This window comes from Chlamydotis macqueenii, chromosome 1, assembly GCF_036417535.1.
Source record: "Chlamydotis macqueenii isolate bChlMac1 chromosome 1, bChlMac1.mat, whole genome shotgun sequence".
NCBI classification, from domain to species: Eukaryota; Metazoa; Chordata; class Aves; order Otidiformes; family Otididae; genus Chlamydotis; species Chlamydotis macqueenii.
The window spans coordinates 14,921,953-14,943,236 of NC_141556.1; the positions used below are offsets into that span (position 1 = coordinate 14,921,953).

The window sequence follows — 21,284 nt, forward strand, 5'->3', positions numbered from 1 at the left end:
TTACATTCACACCAGTGATTTGTTTTTCAAGCAGCACTGATACAATCCCAATTGATTCTTTCTAACTGGCAGTTTCATTCAAGAAGTAGCATGATAATAACGCACCTTTCCAAATGTCTAATATATATTGCAAGCACATGAAAGTGAAAACATTTCCTCTGTATCCAAGCAAATACACCTAGCTGTCCTCAGTCACCAATCACCCACACCAAGTCCTTTTGCAGAACATCTCCTCTTTAGATCAGGACAATTTTACATACAAGAAAGTTTAATGTTTTCACTTTAATGAAAGCTACTGTTCAGTGCCCCGTTTTAGATGAAAACTTTAATTGCACTTGTTGGAATTTTTTTTAATTGATATTGCCACCTAGCGGTTTGTTGTAACAATATTAAATAATCATAAAAGCCAGCATAAGAACATCAATGTCTACAGCAAGTTTGAAAAAATCTACCAGATATTTTTTTCACCAATACAGAAAAATCTAATACTGCTCTCCACCCAAACCAAAGGAAATGGCCAAGGACTACTTACACAATTAAGACTAAGATAGTACATTCTCTTTAAAATAAAATTATTTCTATGGGTAGAATAAAACAGTATAATCAAATAATTTGGTTTACATTATGTAATAACTCCATATTGAATAATTCTCCAAACACAATTTCAGAGAAAAAGTATTGTTACTAAAATCTATTTTTAAAGCTTATTTCTTTCACTTTCTTGAACACAAAATAGAGAAGAGGAGCTATTTCCCATCTGTCCGGTCTGTGGTTTACTGTAGGTTTGCTGTTATACATTTAATGGCAAGATGATCTAAGTACCCTAAATACAGGAAATAAAATGCAGAACAAGTCCTAGTTTACCTAATACACGAGAAAGTAACTTTCAAAATGTTTCTGCTACCAAGTTCAGCTTAGTTGTAAAAGAAGAGAGACAAACTAGACAAGAAGTTCTTAGTATTTATGCGGTTTTTCCGTTGCTATTTCGTCCTGATCCAAACCAACGTACACTCATAGGAGAGTCCTACAGTTACAGACAGCCCTGTTCTTTGTTCACATTACTGCCATCCTCAGTATCGCATGGAAACCCAGACGCTTATTATGCTGCATTGTTAAGAGCTGATTGCCAGGACTGTATGTCACTTTAATCCTTTCTGCTTCTATGTCCCTATTTCTAAATAGACAAAAGAACATACCAATTACATTTTTTTTTTTATTAAATTTTTCAAACAATTGGCAATAATGTTTCCAAACAGTTCAGTGGTGGTGATTTTAGTATTCTTGGAAATAAAACATGCATGCAAAAAGAAAATTAAATTTGTACAAGCACAATTATTTTCAACCAGTAATTTGCTTTTAAATAAATTTTTTCTTCTATAAAACAAATATAACTCCCATCTTTGTTTCCTTTCTACCTTGCCACTTAAAAAATACAGCTTATGTAATTTTCATGTCTATCCAACTTTTTTTTTTTTAAATCATATTCACCAGTTCTAACATTTCAAAAAGTGGATGGAGGCCTCAGACATATTAAGTTTCTATAAGTTTTGTGGTAGCCAAGAAGAAAAAAAACCAACTATTAGTACCTTGCAGAAGGAAAGTCAGGGTAGTCCAGCTCTCCTGTTTTCCATCTGGCTTGTCTAGCTGCTGAGGGTCTGTTGCTAACTGGTCAACCAGCCCAGATCAAAACTCCACACCAGTCACCACAAGCACTACACTTCTTGCCCAGCTAGCATATCACACAAAGATGGGTAGCAGCTACAGAAGAAGCTCAGATCCTCATGCAGATTAATTTCAGCAAGGGAGATTCAGTATGGCACTAGGTAGGCTTAGGAGATAAGGAACAGCAATGATTATTCAAGAGGGCCCACTGAAGAACAGGAGAGAGCAAAGACACTGAGACTCAACTTAGTGGGCATGGGAAGAGAAGTGAACACATCTGGGACTTGTGGTGAAGAGCAGAGAGGAGTATCTACAGTACATGCAAAAGAGAGCCAAGGTTCTCATTGTGGTGGTGAGATACAGGTGATGTTGGATATAAATGCACATGGAACCAGAATTTTTAATACAGCTTCTGTAACTTATGCAGCACTGAAATGAGTAATAGCACTGAATTATCTACTTTACATTCACTTTCCTTTATCTGTATTACCTGTTTTAACCTTTATCTAATTGGTATTATTATAGCACATCATATATATATATATATTTATTTTTTTTACACAAACATATATGTTTTATAGAGATTGGTTATTACGGCACTTTTTTTTTTACACATTTCATATAAAAATGCTACTGAAGTGATAGTCAAGAAAGAAAAAAATAATTATTTTTTCTCAACCTTGAAGAGATATATAGACCAGATCAGCTGTTGCTTATAACATCATTCTCTAAAATACCCCATTATTTCACCCCCTGCTGCCTCTTGCAAGCTTTGAAATCACCTGAGCAGCAGCACCAAGGTTCAGAGCACGGCAGCAACTTTATGAATTCAGCGTATTTGTATCCAGGTTACCTGAACGAAGAGCAGTGACTGCTCCTCACCACAGAACACGCAAAGCAGGACCGTGCAACCCATAAATATGCTGTTGCCATTGTTTGTAATGGGCCACATGCTTTGCCTTAAGCTCATAACACAAGCCTTGGGACTTACCGGGCTCTGACTGAACGTGCCTTGGCCTGCCTGGTGATTTGTTTTAGCATTCAACACCAACAGATTACTGATCAAATGACTACTACCTACTTTGTTTTAGCTTTGTACAGTTGTGTGATGTAGCATCTATTGTTACACGCATATCTGTAACTAACATAGCAATAATAATTCTTCTGTGTAAAGTGAATATGCTGGAATAAAAAGCAGCATAAAGGGGCAAAGACATGGAACAACTGCAGAGGACTACAGTCACAAGGTCATACAGATGCCCGGGGCCACAAACACCTCACCAACGGTCAGTTGCCGGCCACACAACCGCAACCCGGGAGCTGGGCAAAGCCGCTTACAAGGCAAACAAAGAACAAGTATCAAACGTATGTAAAATACACTATTATATAGTAAATCAGGATAGATTGGCATGGATTATAGCATGGATTTACAGGGCAGCATGAAAAGAACAACTTGTAGAAACATATAAAAATGACCCAAGTGGATTTCAGAAAGAGGAGGAAGAAGCTACCAACATCAACCTCACAGACCTCTCAATGGGGACTCAGGAGGCTGATGACTGGCCATGTCCCACCCTCCTCCCAAATGAAACCAACCTTAGAAGGGTGGGCATAGCACCATAGCATCTTAAAACAGAAACAAGGCAGCTTGCTCCTTTGTATTCTATTTGCTTGTAACATTGTCATGCTTTGATGAGAAGACCACAAAAAGCAAACTCATGAAGAAACGTGATACTACCAGGCAAAGAAGTGAGAGGGGACCAATTTTTATACTTTGTTGTTTTCAGTCTCTCCTGAAACACCACCAGACTACACACTTCATCCCTGCTATTACCTTTGTGGAGTATTAACAGACTTCTCATACTAAGTTTAAATGGTATTTAAAGACTCCCAAAATAATTTTCTTATGTAAAGGTGACATGTATATGTATACATACAAATATATACATATACGTAACCATTATTTATCATCTATACCAATCAACTACAAAACATGAAGTACAGCATACACATTTACTCAAAAATAAAATATTGGTAGAGTTGACAATGAAACAACTGTGGAGAAAAAAATTGATTAAGGATATAAACACTGAAAAACAATTAAATCTTTTTCTTATAACTGCAATGTTATTTAAACCAGCTCCTTTACTACCAATGTAAAATTAATGGCACCAAAACTGAAACACTGCTGTGGAACAAAATCTGAGTAGAGGCTTTGAAAAAACAAACTCTGAGAATCAGCTATCAATTCATCTTCCTGCTGGAGACTGCCGCTTTGCAGCAATCATTGCTAAATTAAACATCTTGGTGCCGGGTACACCACAGCTCAGAGTTTAAGCTATTAATTTGAACCGTATCCAGTTTCAATTCAACTTAATACCTCAAGCTGGGAACTGTAGTTAGGAAGAAGCTGTCACACATTCAGTTCCATCACCCTTGCATATGAACCTTGCTGTCTTAAAACACTCCGAATAAACTAACGGGACAGACAAGTTCTCTGTATTTTCTCCACCATGTCCTGATACTATGCAACAACTCTCAGAGGTGCCATTTGGTCTGGTTTGCTTTTTTAAGTTCTTGCTAACTCTGGTATTATTTCCATTATTTTGGTCATAATTAATCATATATTTGATTTAAGAGAGATGCTGTCAACATAAATAATGCCACTTTCTGATTTAAAAAATTCACACTCTTTTGCTTAAACGTGCATCCTGCAGAAAAATTAAGTCTGTCTTGAAGAGACCACATAAACTGTTTTTTAGCAATTTATAAATATCATAAATAAACTGGAAAAATTTTTTTTTTTTTGCTGTCACTTAAGTTTTCAGTGTTACAACAGTCATGAGAGAACTTTCTTTCATACAATCATAGAATGGTTTGGGTTGGAAGGGACCTTTAAAGGCCATCTAGTCCAACCCCCCTGCAAGGAGCAGGGACATCTCCAACCAGATCAGGTTGCTCAGAGCCCCATCCAACCTGGCCTTGAATGTTTCCAGGAATGGGGCATCCACCACCTCTCTGGGCAACCTGTGCCAGTGTTCCACCACCCTCAGTGTAAAAAATTTATTCCTTATATCAAGTCTGAATCTACCTCCTTCTATTCTAAAACCATTACCCCTCTTCCTATCCCAACAGGCCCTGCTAAAGAGTTTCCCCCCATCTTTCCTGTAGGCCCCCTTAATGGGAGGCCCCCCCTTATAAGGTCTCTCCTCCTTGTTCCCCTTTTTAAAAATGGGGATTATGTTACCCCTTTTGCAGTCAATGGGAACCTCACCAAACTGCCACAACTTCTCAAATACAAAGGACAGCAGCTTGGCAACTTTTCATACTTTTATTTTTAAGTTGACTGTACAGCTTCACATATTTATCTAAAGTGCTGATTAAATGTTTAGAGGTAGGAAAGGAGATAGCACAATAAATAATGCAAATACATCGAATTCTTTGATTCCAATGTGGCACAATTAGAAGAGTGAATTATTCCTTTTTCCATGCATACAGCCTGAGTTAAGCTAATGTGTGTTCCTTTTTCCTCATTTCCAAAGACAAAATATCAGACAAAGCCATTTAAGAGAGGTTTGTGTTTTTTTTTTTTCTCTAAACTGCTTTGAATTCACAATCTCAACACACTCATGTTCCTGTTGTCTTTTAAGTTGTGGGGGATGAGGTAATTCCAGTTTTGGTTGTATCAAATGTTTATCCTTGCACTCTCCAAAACTGCATCCCTGTTGACTCCAAAGCAATGAGCTTTGATTTCGTGTGGTGTTTGTTTCTAGAATCCATGTTCTTTTGTCTTCCTGCAACCTCATGGCAGCTCTGCCACCCTTATCTTTGAGCCCTCAGCCACGTTACAATGACAGGCACCAATGGTGGCTAATCCAAGGCCAGAGAAGCTGGCAGAAGACACAGAAAAATCCTAGCAGAGCAAGCACCAAAATTAAATGGAAGGCTCAAGGCTGCCTTACAAGGGAAGTCAGCAGCATCTGAGGATTGTGACATTGAAAAAGTGGCAAAAGAGAAGTGGCAAAGCCAAAAGTCAGATGTGCAACTGCTGGTCAGGCCTTCAAGTGGACTAGCAGGGAGAGAGAACAGCTAATTTACCAGAAAGAATGATGGATCAAAATTACCACAATTTCTTTATCATATTCACCTGGCAGTGTTACACCATACTGAGTTTACAACTTGTTACCTTTGGCCATAATGGTCAGCAGTGTGTGGCTTAAAACTAGACTTACCACCGCAACTGATTAGTCTTAGATTGTCATATTCTCTCCTATGGACCCTCCTGAGACAGATAAGCTTTCCATAAAGAGGTGTTTATTTCAAACAACCAATGAAAATTAAAACAAAGCATTTGGTTGGATGAAATATTATCCTCAAAATAAATTAAATCCATTGATCTTTGCCAATCCTACTATCCAAACTACATTCTCAGTTAATCACCAGTGATCTATGAAGTCATTCTGCACACCAGGCACTGATGCATGGAAAAAACTATAACGAAAACAGCAAAAGTCTCAGAATAAATCTGTCCACTTCAATATACATATTCAGTTGTGGTTTATTTTAATGCTCCTTTTAATTGCAGCTATTAAAAATACTTTGTTTCCACCAGCCTGGCAAAGCGCAGAGCAAGGGTTAAGACTAGTAACTATGACGGAGAAGGGAGTCTGGTCTACTTACACTTTTATCTCAAGTTTCCACAATACTACAATTAGGACAAGATACGGCACCCTGTGAGACATAAGCTAGCGAGAGCCATTGGGGAAACACAAAATTAGATCAAAATGATTCTTTTAAAAGCACATCATCTTTATTCTCAAGACAAATGTTCTCATCACACAAACCAGATTTTTCTGTCTTCAGAAATAAACATTAGAGAATACAGTTATTTTATTTCTCAATAATAAGAACAGGAGAAAATGTGATTTTTCTGCACCATGTTTCCTATAGAACACACAGAAATTTTGCCACTTTTGTTGCAACATTTATAGATAAACTAATAAATTCTCAACAATACTCATTTTAGACAACTGGGGAAAAATAGGTATTGTCTGCTGAATAAACAGTTTTGACCTAGTTTCTAGATGGTGCATTTACTGAACAACTTGGATTAGCAGTGAGGATGTAATGTTTAAAATGTAACTGATGCATGCTAAAGACTAGAATAGTTATCTAACAGGTATCTGGTGATCTAAAATATAGTGGTAGTCTCAGTCTATTTCTTTATAGCTCCATCTCACATTTTAAGTCGACTTGAGATTCACACATTGTGTTTTCATACCAGCTTCTCCAAGAGCCTTCACCGGCAGGTGTGCCCAGACTGTCTGCCCATAACAGCGACACTGACTTCATCACAAAGCTCCCAGTTCCCAGGACTTCTCATCGCTGATTAAAGACGGACTCTATAAAATGCACAGTGCTGAAAGCAACTACCAAAAAACAAAAAAAACACCGAACAAAAACCCCACCACTGTGTGTCATCTTCTCAACACCATTGATATAATCCAAGATTTACAAGTTGCTATATAGCAAACATTTCTGGACAACAACCACAAAAAAAACCAACCCTATCTAATTGACATAAAAAACAGAGGCAATGATCTAATAGCATTTGAGCAGAATTTGATTAAATGTCTAGGGCCAGTATCATGAAACTTGGACACCAACATGTGCTGGCACACTGTGTTACTAATATACAAAACAGGTTGCCCCAAGCAACAGACTACCTTTAAAAAAAAAAAAAAAAAAAAAGAAAGAAAACAAAACAATTTTTTTTTTCGGACACTATTATCCAGTAAAGATTATTCTTATTCTTTTGAGCTAGAACTCACAATAGTATCATGAAGCTCCTGGCCTTTTCCAAGTTTCCCTGACACTGCTAAAATATTAAAACATTCACCTGGGAATAGATCCTGGCAACAGGGATCTGTCATACTGTTCCTTCTGACACCAGGAAAGGGAACTTGAAAGCAAGTTTAAGTCTTTGATCTCTTCATGGCTCCCTCTTTCATAAAAATGCTGAACTGTGACTGCTATACTAAAAAGAAAAAATATTTTAATCACCCAAACAGCCTCATTCTGACCAAATCACCACATGTGGCTGGTAACTCAGAGTTACCTGGCAGCAGTCAACCAGTACGCTGACACCTGTGTATCAGTGAAACTTGATAGCAATGCTTCCCTTTTAGCCACTTGTCTTCCAACTCCATCAGTCTGTTGCTCCTGACTACTCCACAGAAGAGACGTAAAGCTACTGGCTGTCCCTTACACACCCAAGCCTAGCACAGCCTATAATCTTGATGTTGAAACTTGCATGTGGCAGGTTGAAATAAGCTTGAAATTCCTCAGGCATCTAACTCATTTCACAAGTGAGTGAGTGAATTACTGAGCCACTACATAAGCATGAGAACTGAAGCTTTAAAACAAAGCTGGTTGCTCATAACAACAAAGGAAATAACCCAAATTCTTAGATTCACAACTTTAAATCCCAGGCTCATTTTGGCATCAAACTCAGACCTGCAGATGGCATCAAAGTCTGCAGGAAAAGCAGCACTTCAGGCGTGCCCATTCCTTCAGTATTTCGCACTCCTTGGCATGCCTCCCTACACCTTCATCACTGAGCGTCTGGAAGCTCTTCTCAAACACATACCCCTACTGATTCACTGTAGACTCGGATTTAGTAGCGAACTCCAGTTTCACAGCTCCTAGAGCCAGGTACAGGAGTGCCACACATTAGATCATAGAATCATAGAATGGTTAGGGTTGGAAGGGACCTTCAAAGGTCATCTAGTCCAACCCCCCCTGCAAGGAGCAGGGACATCCCCAACTAGATCAGGTTGCTCAGAGCCTCATCCAGCCTGGCCTTGAACGTTTCCAGGGATGGGGCCTCCACCACCTTTCTGGACAACCTGTTCCAGTGTTCTGTAAGTCGCATTGTAAAAAATTTTTTCCTAATTTCTAATCTAAATCTACCCCCCTCTATTTTAAAACCATTACCTCTCGTCCTATCGCAACAGGCCCTACTGAACAGCCTTTCCCCATCTTTCTTGTAGGCCCCCTTGAGGTACTGGAAGACCGCTATCAGGTTTCCCCGGAGCCTCCTCTTCTCCAGGCTGAACAGCCCCAACTCTCTCAGCCTGTCCTCATAAGAGAGGTGCTCCAGCCCTTTTATCATCTTCGTGGCCCTCCTCACTCAAGCCCCATTTGGATCCAGGCTCACAGATCTTATCAGATGTTGCAAATGATCTACTGAGGTAGCCTTAAAAAAATTTAAGAACTGCCACACTAATTTAGATAAAATACTAGGCCAGTATTATACCACTAGGTGCCAGAAATATATGTTTAGAGACGAGTATACAAGCGGATCACTCTATATGACGTGACAGGGCTTCAAGCAAACACCAGCTTGGAAAGTCAAATTGCATCGACAGTAGTACACTTAAAAACTACTGATGGTTCCAGTGTCCAGTCTTATCCTTCTTAAACCCATTTATAATTTGGCCTCTACAACATATTGCTAAGTCACATTCTACCATTTGTACTGTATAAAAAAGTATCTTCCTTTGCATTAAAGTCACTCTTTGGATACCATTGGTTTGTAATGAAAAAAGGCAAGTTATTTGTTCTTCCCTTTCCATACCAGTAATGATTTTTCAGGCATGTCAAAATGCTCCTTAACCATCTTTACATACCTGGAAAGCACTAGTCATAAATTAAGCTGTCCAGTATCCTCAATCACCTTTACTACCTCCTTCTTTGAGCAATTTCCAGTTTTTTGGGATGGTAAGATGTGAACCATGTAACGTAAGCACAAAGATAAACCACGATTTATATAGAAGCACAATTTATTTTATAATTAGCTTTCAAACATTAAAATAGCCATTAAAAATCTGGTTTAAATAAAGTTGTCTTGCTACCTACTTTCAGCTGCACTTACTGGCATTCCTTTAACCACTTTCTACTTAGATTTTAATAACCTATTGTCGTGGTTTTCTTAGTGAGGGGGGGCCTAAGGTGGTAGCTTCTGTAGGAAACTGCTAGAAGTCGCTCCCCTTTGTTCAGGGGACTTGGCCAGGCCTAGGGCGGACCCACTGCTGGCCAAGGCCGAGCCGATTGGTAGCAGAATGTCCCATGATAACGCCTCTGTAATAACATATTTAAGAAGGGGAAAACAGAAAAAAAAAAAAAAAAAGAGAGGAGAGAAGATGTGAAGAAGCTGAGCAGGGGCAGAGGCGCAGAGGGGGAGGCGCAGGCCTCATGGGCCTTGCAGGCCTCACCCTCTGGCCTCTCGCCAGGCGGCCAACTGGGCCCGACTCGGTCCGGCCTGGCTGTAAGAAGTGGAGAGGAGATGAGAAGGGAATAAGATGTAAAAAAGATCCTGAGAGATATCTACCAGCCTGTTGTGAGGAACGGCTGCAGACATCAAGGTCAGTTCAGAAGGAGGGGGAGGAGTAATGCGGCTCCTGGCCAAGATTCCCCTGCAGCCTGTGGTGACGACCATGGTGGAGCAGGTTGTCCCCCTGCAGCCCATGGAGGTCCACGGAGGAGCAGAGATCCACCTGGAGCCTGTGAAGGACCCCACACCGGGGGAGGTGGATGCCTGAAGGCGGCTGTGGCCGGTGGAGGGCCCGCTGGGACAGCTGTTCTGGAGGGACTGCACCCGTGGAAGAGATGACTCACGCCGGAGCAGTTCCACAAAGGACTGTGGCCCGTGGGAGGGACCCCATGATGGAGCAGGGGAGGAATGTGAGGAGTTCTTCCCCCGACTATGAAGCAGTGGCGTGAAACAACATGTGATGAACTGACTGCAACCCCCATTCCCTCTTCCCCCCTGTGCTGCTCAGGAGGGGAAGGTAGTAGAGATAATGTTAAGCTTGGGAAGAGGGAGGGGTGGATGGAGGTTATCTTGTTCTCTGTCTCATTTTCCTGCTGTTTGTAGTAATAAATGAATAGTTTTCCCCAAGTCGAGTCTGTTTTGCCCGTGACGGTAACTTTAAGGATTTCTCCCTGTCCTTATCTCAAACCTCGAGCTGTTTTTCTTATATTTTCTCTCCCTGTTCTCTAGGAGGGTGGGGGGAGTGAGAGAGAGACTGAGTAGTCTGGTCCTGATCGGGGCTGAACTACGACACCTATGCCTTGTTTTTTTCTAGGATTCAGTGTTCTACTGTTTTGTTTCTACAGGATGCATGATCTCAAACTGTCCAACTGTCCCTCACCAAAGGTGGTAAGTGACCACTGGGTAGTCAGACTCCGGCAGCAGACAGGAATACAACCAGCTGCCTCAACAAGCTTCCACAGCCCCGCATAGCACAACAGAGCAGGACCAGGCCGCACAACTGCCCACTGCTCAGCAGGACGAATCCCAACCAAAGCCCAACCTCCTGAAGATCCTGAAAAGTAATTTGGAGTTGTTTCTTTCCTAAGCACTCTGGAAGAGGGAGGAGTCACCCTGCTCTACTGACTGTACCTCCTCTCTTGAAGATAAAGCTCAGTTATGCATTTGCTCCACTTACAGCAACCAGTCACAGAAGCAGTACTTCCATCATACCCGTCTCCAGGCTTCATGCAACTACCTAAGAATCTCTTCTATAATGATTTTATACAAAAATATATGTCTCAGTCTATAAAGACGAAATAACATCACATCTAGGTGAGCAACAGCAGGAGGGTAGTGAGTGGGAGACAAGCACAACTATTAAACAGAGAAATTACCGGGATGAGAGAGGAGACTAGAGGAAACAGATCAATGTGAAGGGGAAAAAAAAAGGAAAGTTTAAAAAAAATACATCCCAAGAGAGAATTTTCTTTAGAGCCATGATTACAAGAACAGTATAATTTTAGTATAGTTTGAAAATTAATAAAGTTTATTTTAATATCAGAATTTAAGGTACAGATATTGTACCCAGACAGCTCTGACCTTTACCTCTGCAATAGAGATACTACATTTTTTCCTCAGAGATAGGAAAATATAATTGATCTCTAACTACGGAATTCTCCCTTCCATTTTAGAAAACTGCAAACTAAGCACTGAAAATAGCTCAAGGCAACTGAAGCCCTTGATTAGTTTAGTCTCCTACATTTAAATTATTGACTTCCAATGGACTAACTTCAGTTGAGGAAAAAACAGTAAGGCATCAATACTGTCGAGAAGCATTCTTTCACCAGAGTCTATTCTGCGGTTTGCCTTTAACCAACAATTTCAAGATAAGATTCCTTTAGCACCGACACTCAAAGAGACTCCGTAGCAGAACACTACTTTATTGTGCACGACCTTGATATAGAAGTCAAAAGTCTAACAACTGCTTTGCTGGACAAAACCAGACTATGTGATATTTAGTAATATGCACTGTTTTAGTCACATGATTTCCAAATATGTAGGCTAAATTAAAAACAGTATACATGTAATGCAAAAAAAAAAAAAAAAAAGATACTACCTTTACAGGGGTTTACTTTGAAACTCAGTAGACCATGTTTTTCAGCCATAAAGCTTGTTTCTAACGTCTTCTGTTAAATATAAAAAAACTTTTTCTACAGTTATCTTAGGCTCAAACAAATACAGATTGCTGCAATTCTGCGCTATAACATGTGCTTTATCATACTATGCTTATCTTTCCAGTCATTTCTCCACATACCTTCTGCATACTGTCAGAGATCCATTCAAACACAACAGTTCCCAAAAGCGGAGCTCATCCAAAAAGGCATATTACTGGGGTAGAAAGCGGGGCACAGGAGGAAGACCACTACCAAAGCTCTGCCAACTTTAGAACCATCTCATCTTACAACGTGCTATAACTGTCAACAAATTAAAAGTGAAAAATGAGAAAACAAGGGTAAGGGTCTTAAAAAAAAAAAAAAGTGTCAGTAGGGAAACCAATAAGCAAGGGTAATCACTTCAAACATATGAAGGCTGAGACCAACAGTATTTTAAGGTATGAATATTGGGAATTGTAGAGACATATAGAAAGACAATTTTTTGTTCCTTCAAATATTTTTTAATTTTTTTTTTTTTATTTAAAAACAGCCTAGCAAAATAGGGCCTGTTCACAAAAGTCCCCATAGGCAATTAGCACAGAATTAGTTACTGATTATTAAAATATAGGTTAAATTACAAAGCTAATAGTTGGACAGAATTACAATAGTAGTAATAAGTTAAAAAAGGCAATAATTATTAATACAACTGCTATATAGTTATGTTTTCATTTTTAACAGTCCTGGTTCCTTTCTTCTGTAGAGAACTGAGGTCATCTCATTCGCTTTCATTAGATATTGGCATAACTTTGGGTGCTATCCTTCTGAATCCTTCCTAGTTCTCCTTTTTAAAAGCTTTGAAAAAAATTAGCATTTTTTCAGTAAATCATCCCAAGAACAAAAAAAAAAGAAAAAGCAACCAACAACCTTGCACACATTACAATCGAGGGGCAGATACAAGACCACCTCAGGCTGTGAGAGTCCATGGTCGCTCTCACACAGGAAGCCCAAGAGGTGGACCTCTAGCCTTTGATCAGGGAACGGAATCCATTCAGCAAACACCCATGGGCATAGCAACTACCTAATAGATGCTGCTTTTAAGAAAAACAACTTAGTTGTCACAATAAAAAAAAAAAATTATTATATTGTCTAAGCATAACAAACACACTTGAGGAAGCATTGAAACACTTCTGTCATTTTCTGGACAACAATTAACTTTCTAGGTTTCCCCATCCATTCAGGCTTCCTTCGAATAGGGATTAAAATAATTTTTAACTTCTACATGCACTACTATGTATAAATATGTGTGTGGATATGTTTCTATGCGCAATAGCATATCTAGTAGCATTTTCACATGAGAAGACAGGAAAAAGGAAGCTAGATAAGGCTTACTATCTAAAGCACATTGTCTTATGCAATCGGAGCCAGAGACTAAACGAAAACAGTTTTCAGTAGAGATATAGATTTACTTTTTACTACAGACATTAACAAGACAAACAGATCAGCAAGCAGTGAAACACTCTAAGTACAGGTATGCTTACAAGAAGCATGTGAAGTTTCCACTACCGCCCTACAGTTCACTCATGAATGTGGAAGTAGTTCACACCAACTTTTGCCACTAACTTTCTCGATGAAAAGATGACAATCCTTAAAGACTGCAATCCTTGAAAAACATGACTTGAATTTACAACAAAAATCTGCTTTTAAACACAAAATCCTTGTGTCCCCTTAAGAGTAAATTAATAAAACAAATGTCTTGTGTCTGTTCCTCAACAGGACCAGCAGTTCTCCTCTAAATGAGGAAATGGTGAGAGTTTAATATGATACCATATCCTGATACAATGTTCTCATTGTCCCATATTTCTGTTTAACGGAATCTCCAGCTTAGCTAGATACATTTCTTCTGCAACTCTTACTGCTCCAGAAAACACCAGAGATTGAACACAAAATTTATCTAAGAAGATTCATGCCGTAAGGCAGCAATCAAAAAGCTGAATATTTAGCATAGTCATGAGAAGAGGTTTCTCTCCGGGTTTTACTTTTGCCCTGCGTCTACATAATCTATGGCAACCATAAAGGATTTTGTGCATGCCTTCCAACCTTTTTTCCCACACACACTAAATCATTGAAATGGTCACAAACCACATTTAGGACACCATCGAGAAGCCAAGTCAAAAAGGAATTATTTCCTTCATGTTAATGTGTGGGAATTCAGTGAAGTTGTTCAAAACTAAAAATAACATGATTTTGTCCAATCTTTATCAAACAGAATTACATTTGTTATACAGTATGACATTCTTATTTATTCAGTAAACACTGTCATATACATCTTCAAATGGTAGGGTTGTTTTGGTTTTGTTTTTAAAGAAAAAAAAAGGTTGATAGCTTCTACAGTTTGTCATCATCTTGAGAATAAAAGGAAGAGAGAGATGCTTGTATTTCAAAATCCATGTCCAGATCTTGTCCACAAAATTTATTACCATCCTATAGTTACAGTAAATAAATGAGTTAAAAAAATAAAAATGCACTGCAGAACAAGTGACCCAGTCATCATAAACGTGACACCCCAGCAGCTTTTCTCACTATGACCCGAAACAAAATGCAGCCATTTTACCTCCCCCACTAAGGCACTCTTATTTAACAAAACTGCTGAACCAGAGTACTTTCCTTAATAAAATAACTGTTTTACTAAACCCAATGTTATTTCACCAAATATAATTATGACAAAAGAAATTAAGGTCCCAGGATGGCATCTCTATTCATCGCCTGTTCAAAATCTGACATAACCAAGGAGCCCAGCACAGTCTAGGATGTGCATGGCTGGGGACCAGTCTTGCTAACAGGGACTTGGAAGTCCTGGCGGACAACAAAGCCGGACACAAGTCAGCACTACACCACTGCAGCAACGAAGGCAAATCCAATTCTGGGCTGCATCCACAGGGGCATTACTAGCAGACAGAGAGATGTAATCATCCCACTCTACTCAGCACTTCTCAAGTCACACCTGGAGTACAGTTCTGATGCCCACAATTCAAAAAAATACATGGACAGACTGGAGAGGGTGCAAAGGAGGGCCACAAACATGTTCAAAGGACTGGAGAAGCCTTTGAGGAAAGACTGAAGGAGTTAGGCCTCTTCTCCGTGGAGAAGAGAAGGCTCAGAGGGGACCTCATCACTGTATTCCAGTACTTGAAGGGTGGCTACAAAGAGGATGAGTCTCTCTTTTCAGAAGAAGCCACACAGAAAGGACAAGGGGCAACAGGTACAAGTTGCACTGGGACAGATTTCATCTTGATACAAGAAAAAATTTTTTACAGTGACAACAATCAGTCACTGGAACATCATCCCCCGGGACATGGCAGAGTCACCATGCTGGAGCTTTTCAAGACACGGTTGGATAAGGTGCTAGAGAACCTCATCTAGGCTGCCTTTCCCACAAAAGGCTGGACCAGACGAATTTTCAAGGTCAGTTCCAACCTGGACTGTTCTAAGATTCTGTTCTATGAAAAAGGCACGAATCTTAGCAAATTTGTATGATCAGACAATATTTTAATAACAGATGTCCTGACATTCACATGACAGTAACTACTTCCATTATATAAATCCGCAAGTGTGCCTCTACAGAATATTAAAAATTCTGGAGCCATTTCCATTTCAGATATTAAGTTTACTAGAGCTGCAGGATGTTTTCTTACTATGTGACACAGAGTTCAAAATGGAAAGATGAACACACTTTGTAATACACGTGCTACTTTACACAGAAATTTACTCTAGATTCCATTGGATCCCATAAAAAGTCTTTGATATGTGTTTTATTATCACAATACAAAGGTGGACATTGGACTGACTCAAGCATTCAAAAAATCAAACATGTCACAACACATTATTTAAATTAAATTTCTGTAATCTCAATATATGCAATTATTTACTTCTTTACAAAAGAATTTTTACTGTTATATCTAGACAACTAAAATACACTTTGTTTCTTCAGTTGAATCTTTCTGTACATTGTACTCTTTACCGAAGGCAAAACATTAAGCACCTGAAGTCTAATACACTAAGTGGGCAAATAGCCAAGATAGAAAGTTACAGTCCTGCTGTAGAGGTAGCTTAATGAAATCTTAAAATTTAATAGAAATAGGAAGACAAAGCTACAATTTAAACATTCTTAGCAAGATGACAAAAGGCTATTAAGAAAGAAAACCAGAGTAGCAACTCCCATCAGCATCCCATTTTGAGTAAATACCCAAAACAACACTGAGTGGACTTCCTAAGCTGATCCACCCCAGGATATATATCCCCTCTAGGATATCCACATATTGTGGCCTCAGACCACTGGTGGGGAAAAAAAAGAAAAAAAAAGAAAAAAAAAAAAAAAAGGCAGCTCATTTCACATATACACACTTCCACCCTCACCCTCTCACCCTTGCAAAAAGCTAATGAAAAAGCTTGGGAAGGGTTCGCAAAGCTTCTGCAATCAAAAAAATAAATGATGCTAATTGAAAGTCAATGTAACACTGTGCAAGATGAGTATTTTTATTCTCCTCAAAGAGTTACTGAAAGAGGCTGAAAAACACTGTGGTAGAGAAACACTGACAAACAGAAGTAGTGAATGATTTTCAGACACTTACGATTCCGTAGTAATGTCATATAACTAAAACCTTAATAGCTGTACAATACCTGTGGGTCCAAGTAGTCATCTGGAAGTGTACAGTACAGAAATCTGGCACTTCCCATGTTATGTAACATACATTCTCTTCACGACTACAAAGCAGTATCGTATGGTTTCTATTATCTGTTCTGTTACGTATTGCTTAAAGACAAAACCAAAAAACCTACTTCACAAGAAAACTGAATTTTGAAAAGTCGGCCTTGGTATCTGGATTTATGTATTGAAGTATTCAACACACTTAATCCTCTCTCCATACACCTGCACATCATTATCTGGATTTTTTTTTTAATGTACAAAACTCTATCCTTTATCTTTGGATAAAGGATAGTTTTACAGTAAATGTGCTAAAGATGACAAATCTCTGGTTGAATATTCACTTGGGTTTTGTCATATTCACTTACAAATAAAGCAAAATAAAAATATTCAAGATAGAAGTTTGCTCCGGTTGGAGCCAGTATTAGTCTGAATACAAAGAAGAGCCTATGATTCTGCTGAATGCAAAAGGTAGACATACCTGAGGCCATCTCTTACATAACCGGGCTCTGCTAGCGCTAACTAAAGGACAGTAAACAGGTCTGTATATCTGTAAGCAAGTTTATCTCTGAAGATAGACCTGGACATCTGTAGAAAATGCTATTTCACAGACCTCTCTCAATGCAGATCTCCATTTTAAGGAGAAATCATTCACAGAGGACCCAAATTAAACATTTTGATTAATCTTTTGTCCAACTCAAAAAATACATGAGCAGTTTGTACACACTGCATTTAAGTCTGCCTGTTATAACCCAAATCAAGTGCTGTTATCTTAAAATAGTGAGATATGACTATTTTTTCAGTAGCCTAGATGACTGAATTGAAAGTAAGGCCATGCCAAGTAGGTTTTATTATTACACGCAATTTTAGATACAGTCTTGATTTGAGACAAAGCGCTTTCTCTTCAGAACATGAGCCACTTCTACTTTCTTATTTTTCCACCCTATGGCATAAAAAATATGGATTCACCTCCACCAGTTCTCATCATTGACTTAAGGGGTCAACAGTGAGCAGTTACAGGATCGAGCTCGCAGCCTTCTATGGCAATTAAGGTCATAACAGACAAAAAGCTATTCAGCATTAAAGAGCACTGTAATTTTTTCTTCTTCTTGTGTCATCATCTTAATACTTTTCAAACAAAAGCCTGCAAGTAAGCTGCAAAGGCGATATAACTCTCCTAGCCAATTCTAGAAGAGGAATCCTGCAGTTCCTTTGAAGCACATTGTTACCAGCAACAATGGAAGTTGCTCTATAAAGCTATGACCCAGCAGAGAAGACTCTTCCTAAGAACCACAGTTAGAAAGAAAACAGCTTCAGATTCAAAATCAAGTCACAATTTTCATGTAGTGAACAAATTCACTACAGGAACTTACAGTACAGAATTTCCACCCCTCAAATCAACATTTTCATTTGCAGCTACTGTGCATTTGATGTGCATCACAGATACCGTACAGCTCTAACATACTAAGATATGTTGTAGCAGCTGAATTTAAAGCAAGGCTAGGAACAGAACACAAGAAATACTTTTGTTGAGATTGTCTTCCGGAATAACGTCCAATGCTGACTTTATTTTGAGGGCCTAAACTATTTAGCCATATGCAAGGGCACTTAAAAAACTTTAAAGGAATTTCCCTTTCATAAAGAAGCATAAAACAAAGTAGAAGGTCTCCATAGCTTAATAGTGGTTTGAAGAGAAAAGAAAACATATGTAGCAGAATAGAAATTATGGCTGTTTTCTACCGCAGCAAAACCACTGCTTCCCGAGGCAACTGAACAGATTGGGCCATTGCATCTGGAAATGCTGACTCAGTATGGCAAATGGCCAGCTACTGACTGTGCACCCTGATTTAACACTAGCCAGTTTCTTCAGCAAACACGAAAAGAGTACCAGTTTTGTGCTTACTAACTGTCTGTGAAAGCAAACTTTTCACAAACTCGTTCAGCAAGACATCCCAAGGCAGCCCCACTAAGAAGTGTATTAAACACCGTTACCATCCAAGTAGAACATAAGTTTATTAATAACTTTGTGGTTAAGACTCACTGAAAACTACAAAAACAATTCTGAACCTAGAGTTACAATAAAATTTAAGCTATTTCTATTTTCAAAGCGGCAAAACAAAACCATGTAATCTCACAAACTGACTTTCCAAAAGGTTTTTGGAAACAAGAGAATCAATCCAACCAGACAACATATCTTGCACATAAAATTTGTTTCCATTGCAGTAATTCCAAATTCACACAACTGAAAGCATAACGCAGCCTTCATACAATGCTGGAGGAAATAGCAGTAGCAGAACAGGATGTGAACAAAAGTTAGCTGTCAAAGCCTGACAACCACTACACCAGCATTTCAACCTACATCTTTTTTACCCATCTTAAAGGGGAAAAAAGCCCATTCATCCTAACTTAAAAAAAAAAAGCAAAAAAAAAAAAACCACCACAACCATCCCAGGGTCAGGGATGTATTATTATTTCTTTACACAGAAATCAGAAAGAAAAAGGCCTTGCCCCTTGAGTCAATTACCATAGCATGTAGCAACATCTTTACCCCATCACATATAAATCCATCCACCCAAAACACCTTGCTTTCTATTTCCAAAGACTGGCCTATTAGGAGGAGACGGGGATGGGGAATATCAGGATGTATGTTTTCCTGTCAGAACAAAGTGGGTAGACTCAATCCCCAGGCAACAAAAACAGAGACAAGAGTCTACTGGTGACTTAGTGAGTCACCAATAAAGTTTCACTGAATAAAATACATTAAAAGTTAGTGAGAGAAGCACATAATCCTACAAGGAGAAAAAATAAAATAGCGAGGAGTCCAAAGCCATATTATCCTAGGAAACAATAGTTAAAGTGGGAACACTATAGAGACAAGAGAATGTTCCTACATGGTTCAGTGAAAACAGGTAATGGGAGAATGAGAAAAGACGTGACAAGAACAGGAAGGGTTAGCAGAAGACGGGGGAAAAAAAAACAGACCATGACTTCTGTCCATTTCTGCAAGATCAACAGAGATTTAAAAACAAACACACAAAAATACCGGTGTCAGCATTGCTGGCAATTAGACACATCTGGGAACAGGAAATAATCCGACGGTACCGAGGCGGCAGACAGCAGGATGGGTATATCAGGCTGTTAGCAGGATAAGAAAAAGGACTGCCTACAGAAAGGACAATGCCGCCAGAAAGGAACCAAGGCGAGAAAGAAGACCACGAAGACGAGAGAATGGGAAGGTGATTCAGAAGGGGCAGGAGGGCTGCAAAGCCCAAGTCTCTGCAGGTCCTGGGCAAAATGGGATTCCCCAGAGACAAGGCGAGGCCGGAGTGCCCGGCGCGGGTTTCCACTGGAAAGGGAGAGAAGCCCTGCCCGAAAGGAGCTGAGCCCGGGGCCAGGGCTTGGGACGGACCCCGGGGGGACGTGGCGACATCCCTCGTGGGAGGGTCCGGCCCCGGCGCGGTGCGAGCCGGGGTGGGGGGGGGGAAGGGGAGGTGATCTGCCCGGGGAGCTGCCGTCTGTCCCGGCGCTGGGGGAGCTTCCCCGTGAAAGCGAGCGGCGGGGCCGGGACAGCGCGGGGGCAGAGGGGCCGGGCCGCGGGACCGCCCTGACAGGCGTTACGGGGCGACGGTGAGGAAAGGCTGAGGGACGGACAGACAACAATGCTGTCCCGGGGCGGAGGCTCCGTCCCGGCGGGTCGGGGGTCCCTGTACTCACTTTTTGTGGGGCGGCGGGTGCTTGTCCCTCCTGCCGGCCGCCGCGGACTGCTTGGGCCGCCGCCTGCGGGCCTGCAGGGCCAGCACTGCCGGGGAGAAGAGAACAGCCGGCATCAGCTGCGGTCGCGCAGCCCCCCCAGCTCCCCGCTCCCGCCCGGCACAACACGGTACCTTTGCGAGAGTTCATCGCCCCGCGCCGCACGCTGCTCCGCGGGCGCGCCGTTCCCTGGCTCGCCTGGCCTTGGCCTTGTCCCTGTCCCCGGCCCTGGTGCTGGTCCTGGTCCCAGCCCCGCCGCCGCCCGCCAGTCGCAACCGCACGCCGGCTACCGGCCGGCAGCAGCGGCACCCCCGCTGCCCGCCCCGCGCAGCGCCACCGACACCAACTGCGCAGGCGCGGCGCTGCCGGCGGGGCCGCCGCCGGAAAGGCGGGGGCGGGGCGGCGGCAGGTGGAGGCGCGGGTGCGGCGGGAACGCACCTGGGGCGCGGAGCGGCGCGGCTGCGCGCCTCAGCGCCAGGTCATAGAGCGGGCAGAGGGGCCGCCGCTGCCCCTGCCCCTGCCCCTGCCACAGGTCCGCATCTGTCATCGGGCTGTCGCCGAGGTGGGCTGCGTCAGGCCGTCGAACCCACTGGAAATTAATTTTGCTAAACACCGCTTCCCTCCCCAGCCGGCTCGGTTTGCGGTCAGGGTAGCGAAGCGATCCACCCTGTGGCCCCAAAGTGCAGGGAGCTGCGAGAAG

General features: G+C 41.0%; 1 protein-coding gene across 4 annotated transcripts in view; it reads right to left on the minus strand.

Moving 5' to 3' along the window:
• SRPK2 (SRSF protein kinase 2) overlaps positions 1 to 20,841 on the minus strand; it is a 151,045-nt gene extending 130,204 nt beyond the window's left edge. For 2 of the 4 annotated variants that reach the window (XM_086746292.1, XM_086746256.1), the window contains exons 1-2: positions 20,719 to 20,841; positions 20,549 to 20,633 (exon numbers count right to left, since the gene is read on the minus strand). In XM_086746292.1, the coding sequence (XP_086602418.1) occupies positions 20,549 to 20,633; positions 20,719 to 20,734 (101 nt within the window). In that variant the 5' untranslated portion in view covers positions 20,735 to 20,841. Of the gene's footprint in view, positions 1 to 20,548; positions 20,634 to 20,718 lie in introns of those variants that run through there. The other 2 variants (XM_086746283.1, XM_086746274.1) reach the window with 2 other exon arrangements.
• Between the last annotated feature and the right edge of the window lie 443 nt (positions 20,842 to 21,284).